This window comes from Homalodisca vitripennis, chromosome 2 (genome assembly GCF_021130785.1).
Source record: "Homalodisca vitripennis isolate AUS2020 chromosome 2, UT_GWSS_2.1, whole genome shotgun sequence".
Taxonomy (NCBI): domain Eukaryota; kingdom Metazoa; phylum Arthropoda; class Insecta; order Hemiptera; family Cicadellidae; genus Homalodisca; species Homalodisca vitripennis.
The window spans coordinates 117,468,101-117,489,320 of record NC_060208.1 but is presented as its reverse complement, the minus strand read 5'-3'; the positions used below and the strand labels follow the sequence as shown (position 1 = coordinate 117,489,320).

At 32.6% G+C, this 21,220-nt stretch overlaps 1 protein-coding gene across 3 annotated transcripts in view; it reads right to left on the bottom strand.

Annotated features, from left to right (window-relative positions):
• LOC124354627 overlaps positions 1-21,220 on the bottom strand; it is a 41,210-nt gene extending 19,990 nt beyond the window's left edge. For 2 of the 3 annotated variants that reach the window (XR_006921702.1, XM_046805237.1), the window contains exons 1-4: positions 20,873-21,220; positions 13,918-15,360; positions 6,441-6,599; positions 2,455-2,511 (exon numbers count right to left, since the gene is read on the bottom strand). Coding sequence is in view for 2 of the 3 variants with exons in the window: in XM_046805237.1 (XP_046661193.1) it covers positions 2,455-2,511; positions 6,441-6,599; positions 13,918-15,356 (1,655 nt within the window). In the remaining variant the exon portion in view is untranslated. The remainder of the gene's footprint in view (positions 1-2,454; positions 2,512-6,440; positions 6,600-13,917; positions 15,361-20,872) is intronic. The other variant, XM_046805236.1, reaches the window with a different exon arrangement.

The following is a 21,220-nucleotide window of genomic DNA, read 5'->3' as shown; positions in this document are numbered from 1 at the left end:
GCATTCCAATATCTCTTTGGTATCTAGAAGACAACCACATAGTTCTCTTTAAGTGCAAAAAGACTGCTGTGTACAGACCTTTGAATTCTGTTCACTATCTCTGATGATAGTTCTTAATTATTTTTTATTAGTCTCTATTATAGTTCTTTCATTTTCAGTTTCAAACTCATTGACTGTGTTTTCCTCTAAAACCTGAATAGGGAAATAAGGTTTCATACTTCCAAATCCGTTTGAAAAGCGTTCCTAGCTCCCCCAATCACTCCAGGTGGATGAAGGACAATGCTTCTACAAGCTCTGCATCTTCTCTGTCTGGGCTTATGAATATTCAAACTGGTTATATTGTCACAATGAATATAGTAAGAATGATGTCACCATTTTCTTCCACTGTATCTTCTACTTATGATTGTTCACTCTCACTATTATGGTCACTGTTTATGATCTCGTCAACCTTAGAGTCGCCAGAAGAATTTTCATCTAAGATTGAAATATCTTCTTTTTCTGATTCCTCTTGTAGCTATTAGAGTATAACATTTTCTTACAGCACTGCTAGTAATAGGGGTAGCACTTTCCCACACACTGGCATGCAGAGCAAGTCAGACTCTAGTTGTGACAGTTACAAGACCGTAGAAGCACGCTTTCATATTTTAAAACTTTGCAAAATTTGTACCACAATTGGGTTTTCCACCAAATGCAAAGTGTGTGCTGTAATTAGGATTTCTACATCAAAACAAAATTCAGCGGCAGCTATTCATAGAAAAATTCGTGCTGTTTATGAGCCAAACGTTATGAGTGAAGGAAATATACGTGAATGGGTTCATTTGTTTAAAAGTGGACAAACAAACATCCACAACAAGAAAGGACTGGCAGCCCATTTAGTGGTGAGTGATGAATTTGTTGATAAGATCAATGTTTCAAAATCTCTGAGCTTTCAGATAAATTTCTGAATCGCTGGCTTGACTCTCAGCGATTTGATGAAGACGATGAAAGAAGCTGACACTAGCTGGTTAGGGTGCAGGCAGCAGAATTTTTTGAAAAAGGCATTACTAAGTTAATCAAAAGCTATAAGTGCTTAACCCTTTGAGTGCCACAGGTATTTTCCCAAGGCATATGCATTAAGTTCCAAGCTGTTTTTTTGCATATTTGTAAGCTTTTGGGAGAAAAGCTGTTGTAATTTTTTTATTAAATCCAGAATATGATACATATTGTTACAAAATAAATTTGCTTTATAGAAATATTAAAATGTCAGTATTTATAAAAAAGTTTTTTTTAACTTTTTATAAAAAGTTAAGTTTTAACCAAATTTGAGTGTATACAGTATTTTTCAGATTGCTTTTCTATATACCATGATAAAGGCCATATAATTCTAAATAAAAGCCAAGTATAATATATTATTCTAAAATTAAAAAAAAAAACATGGCATTATATGTACAAACAAAATGCTGCCCAGTACCAACATTTTATAAATTGTAGTTCATTTGTCAGAGTTTAGAAATCACATAGTAAGAGTGTAGTTTTCACACAAAAAATCGAATAAAACATCAATATAACACAAATAAATATAATTAGTATATATAGAGACAAATACTTAAAATAGGTATTAAAAAAGTATTATCTAGATCATTTCATTCTTGAGAAGAAGATGAAAATCAAAATTAGTTACAATGCTTCTAACTAAAACTAGAATGATTTAAATAGAATGTTTAAATTTTTAATTGATATTGCAGGGGCCCCTAATAGACTTCAAATATCTAAGCCAATGGAGTAAAGACTATTTTAACAGGTTAAAAATGTGATAAAATGCCTGAAATGTATATTAAAATTAAGGAAATTTCATTTCATAAAGTATTAGGTATGGACTTTGAATAAAGTTTATATTATTTATGTAAATACCAACCAATTTGAGTGTTAAAATGTATTTTTAGTTAATAGTCAAAAATACTATAACATACATTTAGTTATTTTAATAATTTAAAAATATAAAAGGATGAAGATATTTGGCATTTTTATTTGACATAAAAACTGAAAAAAAAATCCTACTGTATCTACTTTTTTATTCTTTTACTCTATCCGAACAGACAAAATTCTTGTGCTCATATTATAGATTTATATACCGTACCAATATCTGACCTTCAAAAATTGGAATGATATTGTAGTCAAAATTTATACCCTATGTCTGTTGTAAACAAGTGCAAATTGTATTGTAAACAAGTATGAAAACATTTTATTCAGAAAATTAGAACACAGAAAAATAAGAGGAGATAGAAAATTCAATGTCAATAGAACAACATTTATAGTAGGAAATATTCTTAGAGAGTCTTGTAGACAAAAACTATCATGCAGGACCCGAAAATACTACAATTTTATAAGTTACTTGTGATAACCAAATTAGAACTTATATAAAAATATCTTTTAAACTTTAATGTAAGAGTGAGCAAACTAAATTGAAATCCTTACCCAATTACTTCTTCCTTATCTTTCTTCTTTTTCCCACTTGATGCATTATCTGTTTTTCTGTAACAGTATAGATACAATAGTATGCAATGAACACTGGAATTAATACAATTATATTTTTGCCAAATAGGCTAGTATATAATGGCTGTTCGGATAATATATATATATATATATATATATATATATATATATATATATATATATATATATATATATATTCAAGTGCATGATATAAATTAATTAGTTTTTCAAGTTGTTAAACAACCAGCTGAAAACCTTTTGCATGGATACACAATTATCATATTTACAACAAGCAGAGTTAGTTTTGAATCTTTGTGCCCCCAGGAGATTAAGCTGACCTAAGTCAACTTCCAAAAAAGAATGAGTGAAAAAAACAAGCCAATGTGATGTTCTTATCATCTATCAACCAGGACCCTCTACTCCAATGTTTTGTTATCATCTCGAATCCACACCTTGCACGGTTAGCTAAAAAAATATGCAGGAAAGGTATCACCAATTTCATGGTTCAGCTATACGAAGAAGAAATAAACGATTGTCGTGTACAAAATTGCTTTTTTACGCTCTGACTGGCAAAGATTCATTTAACAGCTACTATCTACATGGGAATATTGAATACACCACACATAAATACTGTTGTACATGCGACAAGATCGCCTTTGGGAAGATGCTGACTTGCATATTCTGACTCAATGCCATTCTTCATCTTGGTAACATTCAGTGTCGCTGAAGATCGAACCATTAACTCCAATAGCACTATCTACTGTTTATTAAACATTTATTAAACTGGTTATTAAACAGGAGAAAACCCGATCCACTGCTATAGGAATAGGGTTAGGGGGTAAGGGCCACCTCCTATCGAGATCCATGATGAAGAATTAGTGCACTAATCTCAAAGTCATGTCCTCCCGGAAGAAGGGAAGGCCAGCTCTGAAGAAGCCTGTCCAGTCAAAGCAGGGTGTGCATACATGTGGCACACCCTTGTTGAGGCTAGCAAGAACCTCTGATAGTTAGGGAACAAACCCCACCAAACTCAAACAGCCATCTCCCACAGTAGAATAGACCTATCAACCACCCTTGCCCTTGTACTCCAGAATCTCGACATTTGCGGTTAGTGATGTACTCCTCCTGGACATTCGTAAGGTTGCCCAGATTTTAGTGACACATCGGTTTTTGATAGGTAGGTTCTACTGGAAGAAACAGTTACTAACCTTTGCTTAGTCTTCAAAGGTAAAATATAAATAAATAAATCCAACCTAGTTTTTGTCAGTTTACAGACACAGGTCGGGCATAAACATAGACATACAGTACACAAACTTCAAGTTAAATATTACTGATAAAACCATGATATATCCTTATTTTGGTTACTTACCTATATATTACATTATGTGAACATTATGATCAAATTTACTATGGAATAAATGTAAATCATTTATACCATACTTCTGATACATTGGAAATGGGTCTTCAAAATGTTAAAAAATAGAGTAAAATAATGAACAGAAAAATGAAATTGTCAAAATGTTACACCCTACAGTCACTAATATTATAAACTCTCATGTTGCTAATAACATATGAAGTCCTAGTTTATACATATTTTGTCCTTATTATATAAATGTTATTTTATTTGTTGCAATTGGAAAGAGTAAAATTAAGAAATACAACTACTAAAATGTTGTACATAACTTAAAATTAAACCTATACACACATAAGGCACCTAACAGCACATGCTCACATTTATATTACTACACCAAAATGTGTCATAAATCACCTTCCTATCAACTAAAAATACCTGAGCTATGAAGTACACTTGTGAAATAAAAACTATTTACATTTTAAAGTGCTGTATTAGTTTTAAGTAGCCTTAAATGACAGGTAACATAATTCTGATTATTAACAGAGTGTAATATCAATAGCACTTAGAAACTGACTTATTCAACATTATTCTGCCACAAATTAAAAGAGTAAACTTTAGATTGTAAAGTATAAGTAATATTGGTCTTATCAGGAGATTAATGATCACATCTTATGAATATCTTCGATACAAACAGAGGTATAAAGGTACCAAGTACCAGTCTGATCCTTAGAACAACATTGACTTATCTAGTGAGTAAGGCTTTCAGTGTGAAAGGGGACACATGTGCTGGCTACATTGTCTGCATTTAATATTCAACTGTTCAATTAGTTTGTTGTATTTCCACTAAATGTCATTGCGATATTACTGACAAGTTTTTAAATGCAACAACTAACAAAATTATTTTATTTTTATGAATGTGACTAATCTTATTTTTGTTTCACTTGTCAATAGTAAGCATCTTAGCAGTACACTGTATTATCTAATAGTTTGTTTACAATACATACAAGGTGTAAAGAAATTCCTGCACTGGCTTGGTAACTCATGAACGATTAAAGGTAAAGCAATAAAACTTGGTACATCATACTGCATCTATAAATGTACTTTTTGAAGTAACTAACATTTTTTTGTCATGTCAAGGGTATGGCCAGCAAGAAGTCAGAAGAAAATCTTAAATGAGAGCATAGGTCGAGTAGTACATAAAATTAAAGGTCTTTATTAGTAGAGTAAAATGCTGCAAATCCAACCTCAAAGGGTTCACTCTTTAAAATATTACGCTGTTTTGAAGTTTGAAACATTTATCATATAGTTCCTGTTCTAGATAGTTTGATATTCTTGTCTTGGCTCGTGTTGCGAAAGTTAAATTTGGTAAATGAATACTGGACTTAAGAAATAGTTTTTAAGGTAGTAGACATCCAATGAGAATGGTCTACAAGGGGTTTTTAGCTTAGCTCAAGGTATACATCATTATAAAGGGGGTTTTAGCATAGATGAATGCTAAAGGGAAAAACTTGGAATCAGTTAGTATAATAGAAAATTCTTATTTTTAGGTTGGGATTTGGACTTCATTTGATGTACTAATCTTACATTACACTTTAAAACAATGTACATCTTGAGCTATGCTTTCATTAAATTTTTTAAACTCCTTGTAGACCATCCTCCATTGGATGTGAAGTCACTAACTACCTTAAAAACTATTTCATAAGTCCAGTATTCATTTGCTAAATTTAACTTTCACAACTTAGTCCAGATAAGAATATTAAACCACCTAGAACAGGACCTACATTGTAATGTCTCAAACTTTAAAGCAGCATAATTTTTTAAAGAGTGAACCCTTTGAGGTTGAATTTGTGGCATTTTTACTAATAAAGGCCTTTAATTTGACGAACTACTCGACTTATGCTCTCATTTAAGTCTCCTTGCGGACCTCCCCCTGAGATGACAAAAATACGGTAGTTACTTCAAGAAGTACATTTATAGGTGCAGTAATGAAGTACCAAGTTTTATTGCTTTACCTGTAATTGTTCGGGAATTATCAGGCCCATGCGGGAATTTTTTATACCCTGTATGATGATTGTTTGTGAAAACTTGATAAGGTGATTATGAATGCATAATTCTTAAGGTTTAAGGTTTTGTTGAGTGATTCTAAATATAATTCAAAAAATGGTGATGTACATGTGAACAATGTTTTGTTTAATCTTTTTATGCTTTAAAAAATTGTTTCAAGGTTTTTTATACTTTAGTAAATTACTAAAGAAAGAACAGTGGACCATGTAAATACCACTAAGTACAATTTGAACAGTATGATGATTCTTACAAAATTCAGTGTTGTGAACTATGAATCTTGACACAGAACAAAAATATGACAGGCTTATGTGTAAAAAACATGATTAATTATAAAAAATACTACATATATACTTAGAAATTGTTTATTTAAAAAAGTTATTATGGTATAACTAAACTCTTTCACCAAAATTAATTGCTGCTACCAAGCCTGCAGAGGCCTTAATATATACTACCTTAGTAAGTTAATAAAAAAGTATATTTATTAGTAAGTTATTTTTTAAATATATACTAGACTAAATAAGTTATAACAACGAACCATGAGTTTACTTACTCGGTCATTGGATTGTTCTTTGGATTGTAGAATATAAAATCTAACATAGTCAATTTTGTCTTATCGGGAGATTGGTGTTTTCCAAATCTTTTATTGAGCTTCTCCATTGTTTCTTGACCCATTTTTGAATAAGTCGAACCTTGTGAACGTCTTCGCTTGCTATAAACAGAGGAAAAGTGAATAAATCCTACATTTAAATCATTTGGTGACTGAAAATAATTAGGTTACTTTTTAACACTAGTAATAAATATTATTTTCAGGGATAAAAAGTTTATAAATTATTTACAGTAAAACCTTTCACTATACTAATATTTTACAAGTCAAGTTAACAAATAATATTTCCTGTTACATTTATGTAGAATTTATTATTATTTATTTTACTTTATCCCACATCTGTACTAAAATTAATTCAGAGGAAATATAATACTGGAACCCCAAAAATACAAAACCGTTCATGTAAAAATTCCCTTAAGTAAATATTGGCACTATCTCAGAACAAAAATGCAGAACAATGGTGAAATAAATTTAAAGTGTAGGTTAAATGGATGTATAACTTTTTTCGTGTTTAACCATTTTAATATTTTACCCAATAAGATTTACGTCAAAATTCCTTTTCAGTCCCGTTGATTAATCAGTATTAACACATATCCTAACAGGTTCTTTACTAATAACTTATAGTTTTCCAATTATATACAACTCTCTTATAATGAAGTAAAGTTGTTTTGTCACTGTAACTTTCACTAAAGTGTCTGGTAATTCAAAATTTTTTCTTGAAATATCAACTATTAATTATCATAATCAAAAATGCATTACTGATGTAATGATATCAAGTATTTTTTTACAAACAACAGCTGATAAAAACTTTAAAATATCATATCATTTTGTAGACATGAAAAAACCAACTACAGCATGAAAATGCCTATTTCTTACAAATGAAGAGTCCACGGAAAGAACGGAGTAAGTCCATTTTTTCGAAAAATGAGATTATACTGCATTCCGGTAGCCACGTGAAAATACTACACGCTGATTGAATATTTACTTGCAAGAAACGGGGCTAGTCCCATAGATATAGAGGTTATAAATTTTGCCATGCACGGAAAGAACGAGACTAGTACGCAGCTACTTGGAAAAAAACGGAGCAAGTCCAGACTTGAGCATCGTGAGCTCAGTCAGCTTCATTGTCTGTCAGTATTGGCGCAAACTTCAGCTAGTTAGGAGAGGTTATGTCAGTGGCCTTTATGTCCTTGTATTATCAGTGTTTGGTGAAGATAAAATATTTGTGAATTGTGTGTGTATTGTACACTGGTTGGGTGTGTATTTTGTCATGAGTAGTTCGTCCGATGAGAACGAAAAGGCATCAACCAAGAAGTCATCAAAGAAGAGGAAAGCTCATGGCAGAATGAGTAGTGTAAGCAAACAAATTAGGGCAATGTCCTTAGAACTAGGCAATGATTGCAAATTCTCAATGTGTCAATGTTTTAACCCTAGAACTGGCAATGGTGTCACTCTGTACTGGTGGCTCTATTTTAACAGCCTTGCAGACGTTTCTTATAATGTATCACATTTCATAACCTGTTAGTCCAAATATAAACTATTATATGTCAATGTATTCACAACTATATGGAGAGCATTATAATAACAATATCTTATTGCTTCCATGGAAAAATATTTTTGTTTTCTTTACAAAATGTAAGAAAACATATTTTTGGACATTATTTTTGTACATATTCCGTTGTGTAACTGCTTAGCAATAAGCTTTACATCAAAACTGTAAATGTATAACTTATTCAAAATTTTGTCCTGATTCCAAAAATATATAATTATTGTAACTTTTACCTCAAAACGTGTTACAGGGCTTTGTATGAAAAATCACGCGTATTTACTTATTTTCAAAAATGCGTAGATTTCTAAATAAATACTATTTTTCGTGGGTAAACATAATCTCATGACTGCATTTTTACTTATATAAGTAAGACAAATAAAACAAAAATAAAATAAAATAATAAATTTTAATCTTACCTTATTTACATATGTACAATATATACAAAGTTTCATTTTTCACCCAGCGTCACTAAATTTATCGGTCTCTAAAGTTTTCACCCATACTAAATCTATAACCTAAGAAAGCTAAAAAAACAATAATAACAACACTAAAACACTATAAAATACAATTTCCACAATACTATTGGATTCGTAACCTAAAACACAAAACCCGGCACTTGTTTACAGTTTCACAACAATGTGGTTGACCCGTACTACGTTCACGTCAGCTGCCCATAGAGAATGATGTTTTACGGTAAACAAAGAAGACAATAATCGAAGTAAGAACAGTAAATCGGTACTATAGCTAATGCTGTTCCAGAATATATCAAATAAAAATCATTTATATGACCTTAATTGCCTAAAATTTCAATAACTGTACATGTCTACTTTGGCGACGAATATTTCGTGGCCAAATCGGCGAGGAAAATTCGTTTCATACCAGCTGGAGGGTTAAACGTATTAACCCTGATGAAAGAAATACTATAATTAATAATAATTCTTCAGTTTCAATGTACATCAACTGTTTAATCGTGATTCAATTTTTTACACGTACACAGAAGACATAGCTAATAAGGGTGCTAACAAAGTGATTAGTGTTTTAGATAACTATATACAAGAATTTCTTGGAAAAGAGGTGAGGTCTCTCACAATATTTCGTGACTCATGCAGACGACAAAATAAGAACCACAAACTATTTCTCTATCTTCATCATGTTGTCCATACAGTCAAAAGACTGGACAGTATCAAAATGTCTTCCCAATCAGAGGTTATTCTTATATGAAATGCGACAAAAACATAGGTCTGATAAATAAAAAAAACCACTACGGAAGTGCCAGAAGACTGGGTAAATGCGTTGATGACAGCAAGACAAAATCCATGTCCTTTTAAGGTGATCCCCGTTGAACAAAACATTATAAGGGACTGGACAAAGTTTCTTAAAGACAGATACAAACCAAAATGTCCATTCAAAAACTGCCCAATTAGAGAAGCTTCGGTTGACAAAGAAGATAACATGTTCCAGTACAGGAACAGTTTCAATGGAGTGTGGACTACTGTAAATTTGAATCGTTATCCAAATGAAATCCACGACATCGATCATCAGTTCCAACCCCAGGGCGAAAACTAATTCTTTTGGCCTGATCCAGCATATAAAGTTATATTTCCACAAAACTTTTTGGGGCAATTCAAAGTTATATTTTCCAATTTTTAATTTTTAACTTTATTTGCAGATTGAATTTCCATATTGACAGAGAAATATAAAGATTTGCAAGTATTGAAAGAATTTTGTGGTCCAGATGCAAAGGCATATTTTTCTAACTTGCCCTTTGAAGACAAGAAGAAAGCAAAAGATCCCATAAAAAAAAAAAAACGTGTCAGAATTGATCACAAGAAATTACGTAATAAAAACATTACTAAAACCACTAAAATGTAAATAAATAATTGTGTCAATAAAAAATTTAGCAGCTTTTTGGCTAGTTTTTTGTATTACTACCCGTAATGGACTAACCCCGTTCTTTCATTGCAAAACAATACTTACATCGTTCTAAGTGTCAATCTGTTACATTTAATGCACTTTAAGCTCCAAGTTAAAATAATATTTTTTAAATAAGTACAAGTGTTTTTTAAACAGAAAAACATACTTTCCATCTATCTTTGGGTATTGGAACCTTTCACTTTAGTCTTGGAAGTTTGTGTTTCTTCTCCTGAAAATTTTATAAAATGTGACTTATCCCATTCTTTCTGTGGACTCTTCAAATGTTAATATTTTTCACTTTAGGTGCTTGATAAAATATAAAATACATATCTCTAGACATTTTCATATTTAAGTTATTACATTTTGACCAAATGCATTTTAAATTGTAATAAAGATCATACAAATTGTATAATTTGAGTGAAATTTAGCATGCACATTTAATTTATGACTAAAATATATGTTATTTAAATATTTAGTTATTTTTTTAAGTTGTTAAAATACTTTTTTTATATATTTTGGGGGGAAACTTTGCCTAACAGGATTGGTACAAATTGTATTTAAAAAATTCAAAAATTTAAAATTGCTCAACATTTTACCTAGTATCAGAAAATGTACAACATATTAGGTTTAGTTTATTTTATAATTTTAAGTTTGAACATTAATTATTTTAATTGAAAACACCTGAAAATGTTTATAACACTGTTAATGTGTAGCAATGGAATAATAGTTTATATAACAATTTAGCAATATCAAGTTCAAAATAAAATTACATAGCAAAAATTATGTTTCACTCCAAATGGCAAATTTTACATACAAAATTTGGAAGCGTTCAAATTTAGTTCAAATAAATCTTTACTGATGAACTAACACACTGTGAATGTTGAGTTTAGCTCCAATTCACTTCCCTTGAGTGCAGCATATGAAATCTGATACTGTCACAGACTTGACTTCTGGAATCTGAAGTCATGTTCTTATGAAGATTCAAAAAAGTAGGCAAGAAAGAAGCTCAAATGAACTGTTTACAATGTTTCGACATCAGAGACACCTAGACTACAAAATATAGTGTCATCTAGGTAAAGAGGTATTCTTATTGTTTCATCAGATGCACAACTGAGTGCACTATGAAGTTTTAGACACGATCTCTAAGCACAGTGGAGTAACCGAGTTTTCTACATGGCATCAACTGAAATCTACATGGCTCCACTGTGCTAAGAGATTGTGTCTAAAATATCATAACGCATTAAGTACAAAAGCAGCACAATTACTTTCTGATATTTCACTAGGGTATATCTTAAAATACACTCTATAGCAATTGGATAGCTGTAAATAAATGTTACCCAATCTGAATCAACCAGGATGAAAATTATGTAATTCCTTCTTTATAACTAACACATCTTTAACACGTTCAATGCGGTTGCGGTAGATCTACTGCACGGCTGCCTCGCGCCAGGCGCGCATGACGTAGATCTACTGCACAGCGCCATTGTTTAGAAACCCAGTCAGTGTGCTCTCAGCACTCGTCGTGTATGGTTGTCCGTTTTGCCGCTCGTGGGGATATACTTTTCCCGCGTTTTTGTGGTCGCCGTTCTCAGTTAGCGTTTTGTGGTTAGTTTTTAGACTACTTCAAATTTTACCGTTTTTGTTGTGTGTTTAGTGTTATTCTTATAATACAATAGACATGGATTTGCCTCCTGGAAACTAGTGGAATCCAGAATAGACGTCAGTTTGTGGCTAATAGTGATTCTGATTATGAAGACGACCCTGGTGTCCCTGGTTATGCTCCGGACCTCGACGATGAACAATACGAGACTGATGAGTCAGAGGTCGAAGACCCAGACTATGACGTAAGACCACCACAATGGAGTCCTCAAACTATAGGTATGAAAGATGTACCGTTTACAAAAGAGGAAAAGTTTTTAGTCCCTTTGCCTAATGAGATTACCCCCAATCAATTTTTTTCTTGTTGCTGGTGGATGTGATTTTTTTGGAGGGCATTGTGGCTACTACGAATAGATACGCGTTGGAGTTATTCTGTGGACCTACTACAACCCCAGGCTCACGAATCCATAAATGGAAAGACATTACCGTGGAGGATCTCAAATGTTTTATTGGCCTATTGCTGCACATGGGAATATTACAATTACCCCGAATACAAGACTATTGGAAAACTTTGTAAGCTGTTTTCAACGTGCTTCCCCAAATTCATGGCCAGGGACAAATTCATGCTTATTTTGCGATGCATTAATTTTGAAAGGTACCCTAACCCAAACAACAGAGCTTTCTAAAGTACAGTTTCTAATTGACTACTTCAACAATAAAATGGACTCAATTTATTATCCTCAAAAAAAAGTTGTGCATTGACGAGGGAATGGTTTTATGGAGGGGTACGGTTGTACTTTAGGCAAAATATAAAAGGGAAACGCCATAAGTACGGCATCAAACTGTACAGTTTGTGTGACCCCCATGGCCTAATACTTCGTTTTTTTATGTATTGCGGAGTTTTAGATGATTAACGGTGGTAAGGGGGCATGCAGCCAATGTTGTATTGAAGCTGATGCAAGGGAAACTCAATTGTGGCCACAGTTTATTTATGGATAATTATTATAATAGTTTTACTCTTGCCTCAAGCCTGCTCCGTAGGAATACATATTGCACTGGAAAAACTCTTCGGCTGGACAGAAAATACGTATCTCCTGAAGTCAAATCGGGCAACCCTGAAAAGGGTGAAACCATCGCCCGCTACGCCGAAAGTGTTGTTGTCGCCAAATGGAAAGACAAACGCGTTGTCTCTTACATATCCACTGAATTTGAAAATGACATTGGTGAATTCAATTAATCGAGGTGGTTTTGGAGAGACTAAAACCACTACCAATTGTTCAATACAACCATTTTATGAAAGGCGTGGACCGCAGTGTGACCAAATGATTGTCATATTATCCTTGCGAAAAGGAAAACACTGCGGTGGTATAAAAAGATTTTTGTCCACGTAATTCAGATGATGTTAGTGAATGCACACTATCTCTATAACGAAGTTCGCACATCAAGTGGAGAAAACAAAATGCCATTGTACGACTTCCGTCTGGAGGGTTATTGACAAGCTACTCCCGGACGTTCCCGAGCCTCCTCGACCTCTGAAGCGCCGCCGCGTCCCCCCATGTACCCTCACGGATTACAGAAAAAGTGGCTTGTGGAAAGAGAAGTAAACAAAAGAGGTGCAGAGTTTGCTATGCAAATGGCAGAAAGAAATACGTGATGTGGCAGTGTTTAGAATGTGATGGACAGCCTGGGTTGTGTGTCCCACATTGTTTTGACCAATTCCATGACTAATGAAGCGTACCTTGGGGAGGATGGTTGGGTTGTTAATAGTAGTTTTTTAGTGTTTTTTATCAATATATTTTTAGTTATACTAAGTGATTTGTTCCCAGTATTATTATAAACAATCGTTAGTGGTCTGTTTTTCAAAAACAATAAGGAAAACGGTGCGCGCTTCGAAGAGAGACTGGCCCCAGGAGCGTGTGCGGTAGATCTACTGCACGTTTTCAAAATGGCGAAATTCGGCTCTTTTGGTGTTTGATGACCTTTCTGTACCAACCCGTGTCACAACAACTAAATTGGTAAGTGAATACTAATAAAAAAAAATTAGCCTCTAGCAACATACATTACTTAATTTTTAGCAGCGAACGTGTTAACTTATATACCAATAAATAGACTGAGAATTTTATCATCTTGTATGTATAGCTCTAACTTGTTAAAGTATGAAAAGTTTTTTGAGGTTATATTTACATAATCACTCTTAATAAAAATAATTATCTTCCAGACAATTTTAGAAAACACACAGTATTATGTAAAATGTCTCAGAAGGGCAATACTGACAACTCAACATTAACTATTTCTTATTTAGGAAAATTACATCTTTCATTGTCACCAAAATATATCCTTTGAAAATTGTTTAAAACTTACCTCTCTTTTTTTAAAACCTTTTCTTTTTTTTCTTTGGTATAAGTTTTAGTAATATCACAAGATGACTGAGAGGGTTTCCTCTTTGATTCGTCCTCAGAATCACTTCCCTGAAAACTAATTCTTCTTTGAGCGATGTCAGAAATTCTAGGACTTGGTTTGGGTACAAGAACTTTAGATATCGGTTTAAGAGGAGACAATGGAAGTTTATGAGATATATTATTTGTGTTTGGCAGATCTACTTTCATTTCACTCTCTTGTTCTGACTTATTTAATGAACAGTCAGAGCTCAGTGCTGTATTACTTAAGTTTATTACTATTACACTGTTTTCACTAATACTGTTTAACTCAGTTTGCGCTGATACAATCTGTTTTTTTACAACTGAATTTCCACCTTTGCTAGAAATATTTGGTAGAATATGAAATGATGACTTACACCCACTTTCACTTTCAACACTCACAGTTTCACAATCTTTACTCAAAGATATCTGAGGAGGAACTATTTTATTACTTTCTTTCACATCAACTACAACATTAGACTCTATTGAAGAAATATTATCTTTTATTTCATTCACTACAGAACCATTTTTAGTTAGTTCTGTTCTTAGATTTTTAATAACAGATTCTGTTCTTACTTGTGGTATAACTGAAACACTTTCACAAGGTTTTAAACTATTTACACCAGATACATCAACATTATCTTCAGCTATAACTGAAACATTTCCACTTGATGATTGTTCATTTTTGGACACAATTGGATTACCATCCATTGATTTGATAAAACCATTATTTAGAGAGACTGAAACATTTTCAGTAGATGTCTTAACATCATTTTTCTTTCTGAGTCCAGGATTGGTCAAAATAGGTTTACAACGAGATCGTCCAAAACGTGGCAAGCCTTTAACAGAATCAGGTTTAGATGATTTAGTGCAGTTTCCAGTATCTTTGGCAGGCAGAGAATCGTTTATAACTATTACAGTCTCAACTTCTGCGGCCTGTGGTGGTTTGGTTTTGTGACTATCATTACAATCGGAACTGACTGTAGTTACCTGGTCACTCTCTACAATCAGATCTGTTGGTACAAGCCTTTGTTGTTCAAATGTGATATTATTTGGTATACACTGACTAGATGTGGGTGCACCACTTTGAGAATCTTGATGTTGACTTGTATTAGACTCATGTTGGACATCTTCTAAACGACTTACACAGGAACCATCATCTGTTTTAAGTTTTTTCAAAACTTTTTCTTCACTATTTGATTCTATATGGATGTTTTCTGTGATAGAACTGTTTTCAATGTTTTTATCACTTAAGTCTTCTTTGTCGGATATGATTGATGCCTTGGCTGCAAGTTCTGGTACATCATCCTTCTCTTTTGTCTTACGAACTGATCCACCACCAATTACTGGCTTTGGTTTGAATTTGAGTTTACGAGTGGCCATGTTACTGTAACAAAACAAAATAAGTTGTAAATATTTACATATAAATATCTCATGATCGTAAGAAAAAAGATTCATAATCCATCTAAGATGAAATAACTAGTAAATTGTTTACTACAAGATTATAAAACCATTATTCCATGTGGACTTCATTAATTCAATTTAATTTTGGTACATTGATATATTTCGAAACATGACTCTAACGTAGTCTCAAGTCAGAAAAATGTCGATCAGAAATGCCCGTTTATCAGTGCGGGCTTCAGTGGTGCACAAAAGAAAAACATCCCTCGAGACAGTACCTAAATTCAAGCTTAAATCATGTGAGCCCTCATTAACTTTTCATACTTATGATACATATGTATGTAGGTATTTACTTACTTATATAGCCAAATAACAAACAGTAGATAGAAACAGAGTGGCTTCCTTCTTGCAAACATTGCTCACTTTTGGAAGGCAGAAAATAAGAATCGATCACCATATAATACCATGTAATTTTCACAGTAAGTCAAATAAAGCATGTTCTCTCTCTAATAATGTAGGTCCCCGATAAGAAAAACTTTCAAAAGTAGTGATATATCATTTTACAATGTAAGTAAAAAAAGCTTACAGTACTCTTGTAAACTAACCACATTTTTTAAACTTCATGCAGTCTTTACATTAGCAGTGTGAATGCCTTACAAACTATAAAACAAAAACACCATAATTTATACAAGACATAAACAGAAAAAATATAAATATAATACCTAAGTGTATAAACAAAAAAAAAGTAATAAACAAGCACACAGCTCCCATGTAAGTATCACAGTTTTGAAGCAGAATTAACAAAAAACAATAATGTTATTAAAGTAAATTCTGAAAAGTACGGTAACAAGTTATAAATCATACAAAAGAATAGACTGTGTAATGCGATAACAATAATATACTTTGAAGTAGAAACAACAGTTTGTGCAAGTTATATCACTAGGTGCTTCTATATCATGCCAAGATCGACTCCGCAACAACCACTTTGAAAGTAGGGAGCCTTATGTTAAAGACGTTTACATCTGGAGCATTTCGCAACTGATTTTCTGCATCCTAGGTATTGCGATTTTTTGTCCGAAGAATTTATGCAGTTGCATCCTCAAGAAAAGCTTCTGAGACTTAGTTCTTGAAGGTAGGTTGATCCTTTTTGAACAGTTGAGGGCAGTCGATGAGAGCATTTAATAACTTTATAGGAACATGGCAGCCTGGATCGTTCTTCTAGCTTCAAGTGACATCAAGCCCATGTCTGATGCTATTTCTTCGACCAGCACATCTCAGTAATGAGGGCCATGCCTCACTCCCACAATTCTCACAAACTTGTCTTGAATTTGTTGAAGAGCCCTGTTGTGGCCCACAAGAAGAGTGACCACACAACGGTCAAAAACTCCAAAACTTGCCTGACAAGGGAGCAGTATATGAACTTGAGGGCTCGGAGGTTGGTTACTGTATACCTTTTGTAGATCTGCTCACAAAACTCAGAAGACGATTAGCATGGCTCAAAACAGAGTTTATTTGATCTTCTTGCAACAGATCAGCTGATAGAAGCACCCCCAGACCCCTAATGGTATCCACTATTTCGATGTTGTTTCCCAGTAACTTGTAATGGAACTCCCGAGTAGACCTCCTTCTGTTGAAAGATATAACGAAGCTCTTACTGGCATTTACAATGATGGAGTTATCCCGACACCAACTAAGTTGTATATGTCCTTCTGCACAGCAACACAGTCATACTCATTTTCAATCTCTCAAGATATCTTCGTCATCCACAAAAAAGTAGGACATTGGAGGACAAGTACTCAACCAAATCAGATGTGTAGACGTTAAAATGGATAAGGCCCCAAGTGGGAATGCTGGGGTACTCCAGAAGAAAGAATGAATTCGTCCTAAAGAGCCAAATCGTAGCCAACAAAGAGCTTCCTGTTGTTTAGGTATGAGAACTACTCCAAAAGATTTCCTTCCACTCCACTGTTTCTTAATTTGTTTAGGAGAACTCTATGGTTCACCCTGTCAAATGCCTTTGAAAAGTCAATGTAGACAGTAGCAAAAGTCTTGCAAGATAGTAGGAAATTATAGATAGGTGAATTTACAATATTTGTTTGTTTTTCCAAGTGGCATTTCCTATAAAGCAGTAATGGCCAGAGGCATTCGTAATCAGAATTTGAATTTTACTGATTGGTACTACCTTGAAGGGTGTTTTTCGTTTTGCCTTCGATGCTTCCATGTGATGCCCATAGAACAATTAAATATTACTACTCATTGTGAGAAAAGTTCCACTTTTGATGTTCTATAACTGCGTTATTTGTCATTTCCAACCATTCAATTCGATTCAATTTGTTTATTGCCGTTAAATAACATATAGTTACAAAAGGCTCTGTCACATAAGTCAATTAAATGGTAGCACAATGACATCAATAAAATAGTAGACATTTATCTTCAGTGTAAATTTGATGTTGTAAGACAATTTGTTGTTTATCAAATGTGTTTTGATCTAAATATAAAAATTAACAAAATATAACAAATAATAAAAAATTGTAAAATATAAGAATAATTGATGATATATAAATATTACATCTAAAATATTATTTCATCTAATAAAACATTGTAGAATTCGCCAAAACTATAAAAAGCTTTTTTTTTAATCCATTTCTTAGAACTAATATAAAACTATTTACAGATAAATACTTTACATTTAGAGGTAATTTGTTAAAAAGCTTTATGCCGATATGTATGTAACTTCTTTTTGTCTTACTTAGACGCACAAATTGTTCATAAATAAGGATTTTATTTCAGGTGTTGTATATATGTTTATTACTTCTTAAATTAAATTCTACATAATGGTCTTTAACATACATAATTGACTGAAACATGTACACACAGGGTAACGTTAGAATACTTAGATCAATAAAGTGAAGTCTACATGATTCAATGTCCCTAATTCCCACAATACATCTAATCGCCTTTTTTTGACATATAAAAACCTGTTGAGCTCCAGAGGAGTTTCCCCCAGAGTTGTACCGTATAATAAGTGATAGTGAAAAAAAGAGTAATAAGCATTTAAAATAAGTTCCTTACTGGTACATGTTTTTAGTTTCCTTAAAAAGAAAATAACTTTAGCCAATTTTTTACACAATTGATTTGAATGTTCATTCCAACTAAGTTTGCAGTTTAGATTTATTCCTAGGAGTTTAACAGTTCTATTCTCAGTGTTTTTAAGCCCAAAAAGAATTCTTTCTGTCTTATTTTTATTAAGTAATAATTTATTATTTTCACGCAATATGCAAGATTTTTTTAAATGTGGTTTCACTGTCTTCAAGCAATAGATTTAAAAGATCTTTTCCTATATTTAACAATTTTGTGTATTCAGCATACAAAACACAATTACTGGATAAGAAACTTGGGAGGTCATTAGATAAAAAGAAATGGCCCAAGTACTGAGCCCTAGGGAACCCCGTTTAATACTTTATGCAGACTTGATTGTTGTTCACCAGTTTTAACCATTTGATATCTATCCATCAAGTATGACCTTAATAGATTATTAGGCTAGTTCATTTTGCACAATACCATAAAATTACAGTTTTGTGACAAGAGTATCATGAGACACAATGTCAAATGCTTTACTTAGGTCTAACAAGATTGCACGAGTAAAATATCTTTAAACCCTTGAAACAAATAGGACACTATATTTTCCATAGCATTGATGGTAGAAAGACCTTTCCTAAAACCATATTGACTTCATGACAGAAATCTATTTAAATTATAGCTTGTACAACTTTTAACATAACTGGGACTAGTGATATTGGACAATAATTAATTTGAGAGTAAATATTTCATTTTTTTTTAAACAGGTATTGTAATGATAAGTTTCAGACACTTAGGATAGATACCCTCAAAAAACATCCAGTTTATCAAATAGGCCAAAACATCAAAAACTATGATGTTTTTGCTGCTCTCTATCCCCACTTCTGAATTTACGACCTTCCAAGCTACCTTACACTTGTTGTCAGAAATCGTTATAAAATTATAATTGGCTCTCAACTTTGATATTCTAATTTCATATCTATAGATCTTTTGTAACCTGACATAAGCTCCTTTGTACACAGTGTTGGTTTTATATTTGTCTTTAAGTAAATTTGTTATATTCTTTAATTTTTGAGAGTACCAGTTTTAAGAGACCAAAAATCTCTAGGTTTTGATTTTTTTTAAATATTTTTTATAGGACAGAATTGTTTTAAGGATCAGAGAGAGCCTCCAAGAAAAATTGAAAAGCCTGTTCAACAGAATAAAACCTTGACAGTTCACCAAGCCAATCTAATCTGCTTAACCTACTTATAAAACTATTTACAGACAAATTATTTAAAGGTCTAAAATTACTTACAACCCTTTGGTTCTTGCAATTTATATAATTTCCGATATATTGATTTTCAATTTAATATTAAGTTTTAATCCTAGATGATCAGAGACATGTGGCTGAATTATTTCACATGAATATATTCGTCATTAACTTATGTTTGTACAAGTCATTGAGACCTTATATTGTTTTGTTCATGAATACAAAAGCAATAGGTTAATAATGCGATTCGTATTTTGCGACTTCGGCTGTTAAGTTCACAACTACCAAGAATTTTTATAAAATTTATAAAGAAACCCAATAAAAACTACCAAGAATCTGTGTAAATTTTGGAATTTCTGATAGACCAGAGTTAAAATTTTGGTCTAATACCCAAAAGGTTAATAGAGTATGAGCAGATGATGGGGAGACTTTAATAAGCGGCCTACACTCGTTACTCAATTTTTAGTATTGAAGAATTCAATATATTATCCAAGTTCGATTTATAACAATCATACACAATGAGAGTTATAAGAAATTACTGTAACAAGAAGAATCTCATACATTACAATTTTAAAAACATAAATGTAACAAAAACATTACAAAACCAACTATGGCCTATCAAAGAAATCTTACAATATTTATAACTTGCCGAGCTTGATATCAAAGAGTAAGTTTAACCACTTTTGCGAAATGGAGGAAAAATTCTCCCCATTGGTTACCAGGAGCCATATCCACATGTTGAAGCCACTTAAACAGTCACTTTTGAGAAGTATCTCACGTATTTTCCTCATATTCATCGCTATTTTCAAAGTTTTAAAATATTAGTTACTTCTTGCTGTTTGTTGTTTACATTACAATTACTATAACTAATAAGGTAAAGTCATATGCTAAGTTAAATTGTAATATCAAATTATTTCTTCGGATAAAAACAATCGAACCATTCGATAATAACAATTGAATAACGAGTGTAGAGTGTAGGCCACTTATTAGTCTACCCCAAGTGACAGCAGTCTTCTTTGTTTTAGTGTTTGAAACTTATTACGCACAAGGATCACACATCACCACTTTAAAAACCTAGCACATAGCAATCCTCAAAGTTGCAAGGCTAGTGGAAATTTATTTCAATAAAATAGGCTACACGAAGTCAAAAACGTTATATATGACTTACCTGACGGGGCAAAGTAGACAGGGAGTACCTCTCTAACAATAAAATCCACCGGCCTTAATGTCATAAATTAGGCCTATTTATTAAACACAAATCCTTTAAAATTCAATGTAGCAACCATGAACACTCACTAGGACGAATTGAAATAAGAGGTTAACATTGAATGTTAATCTGGTCAAAAGCGAAGAGGATATTAAGAGTTAAAGCTTACAATATTTTTGGCAATTTTCTAGCACTTCCGTAATATTTTGCTGAGAATAATACGCTGAAGATAAAGTTACAACATTATAACTAGGAATTACTCATTCTCATTCATTCATCAGCCGCTTGTAGTGTAATGAAAAAGAAAAC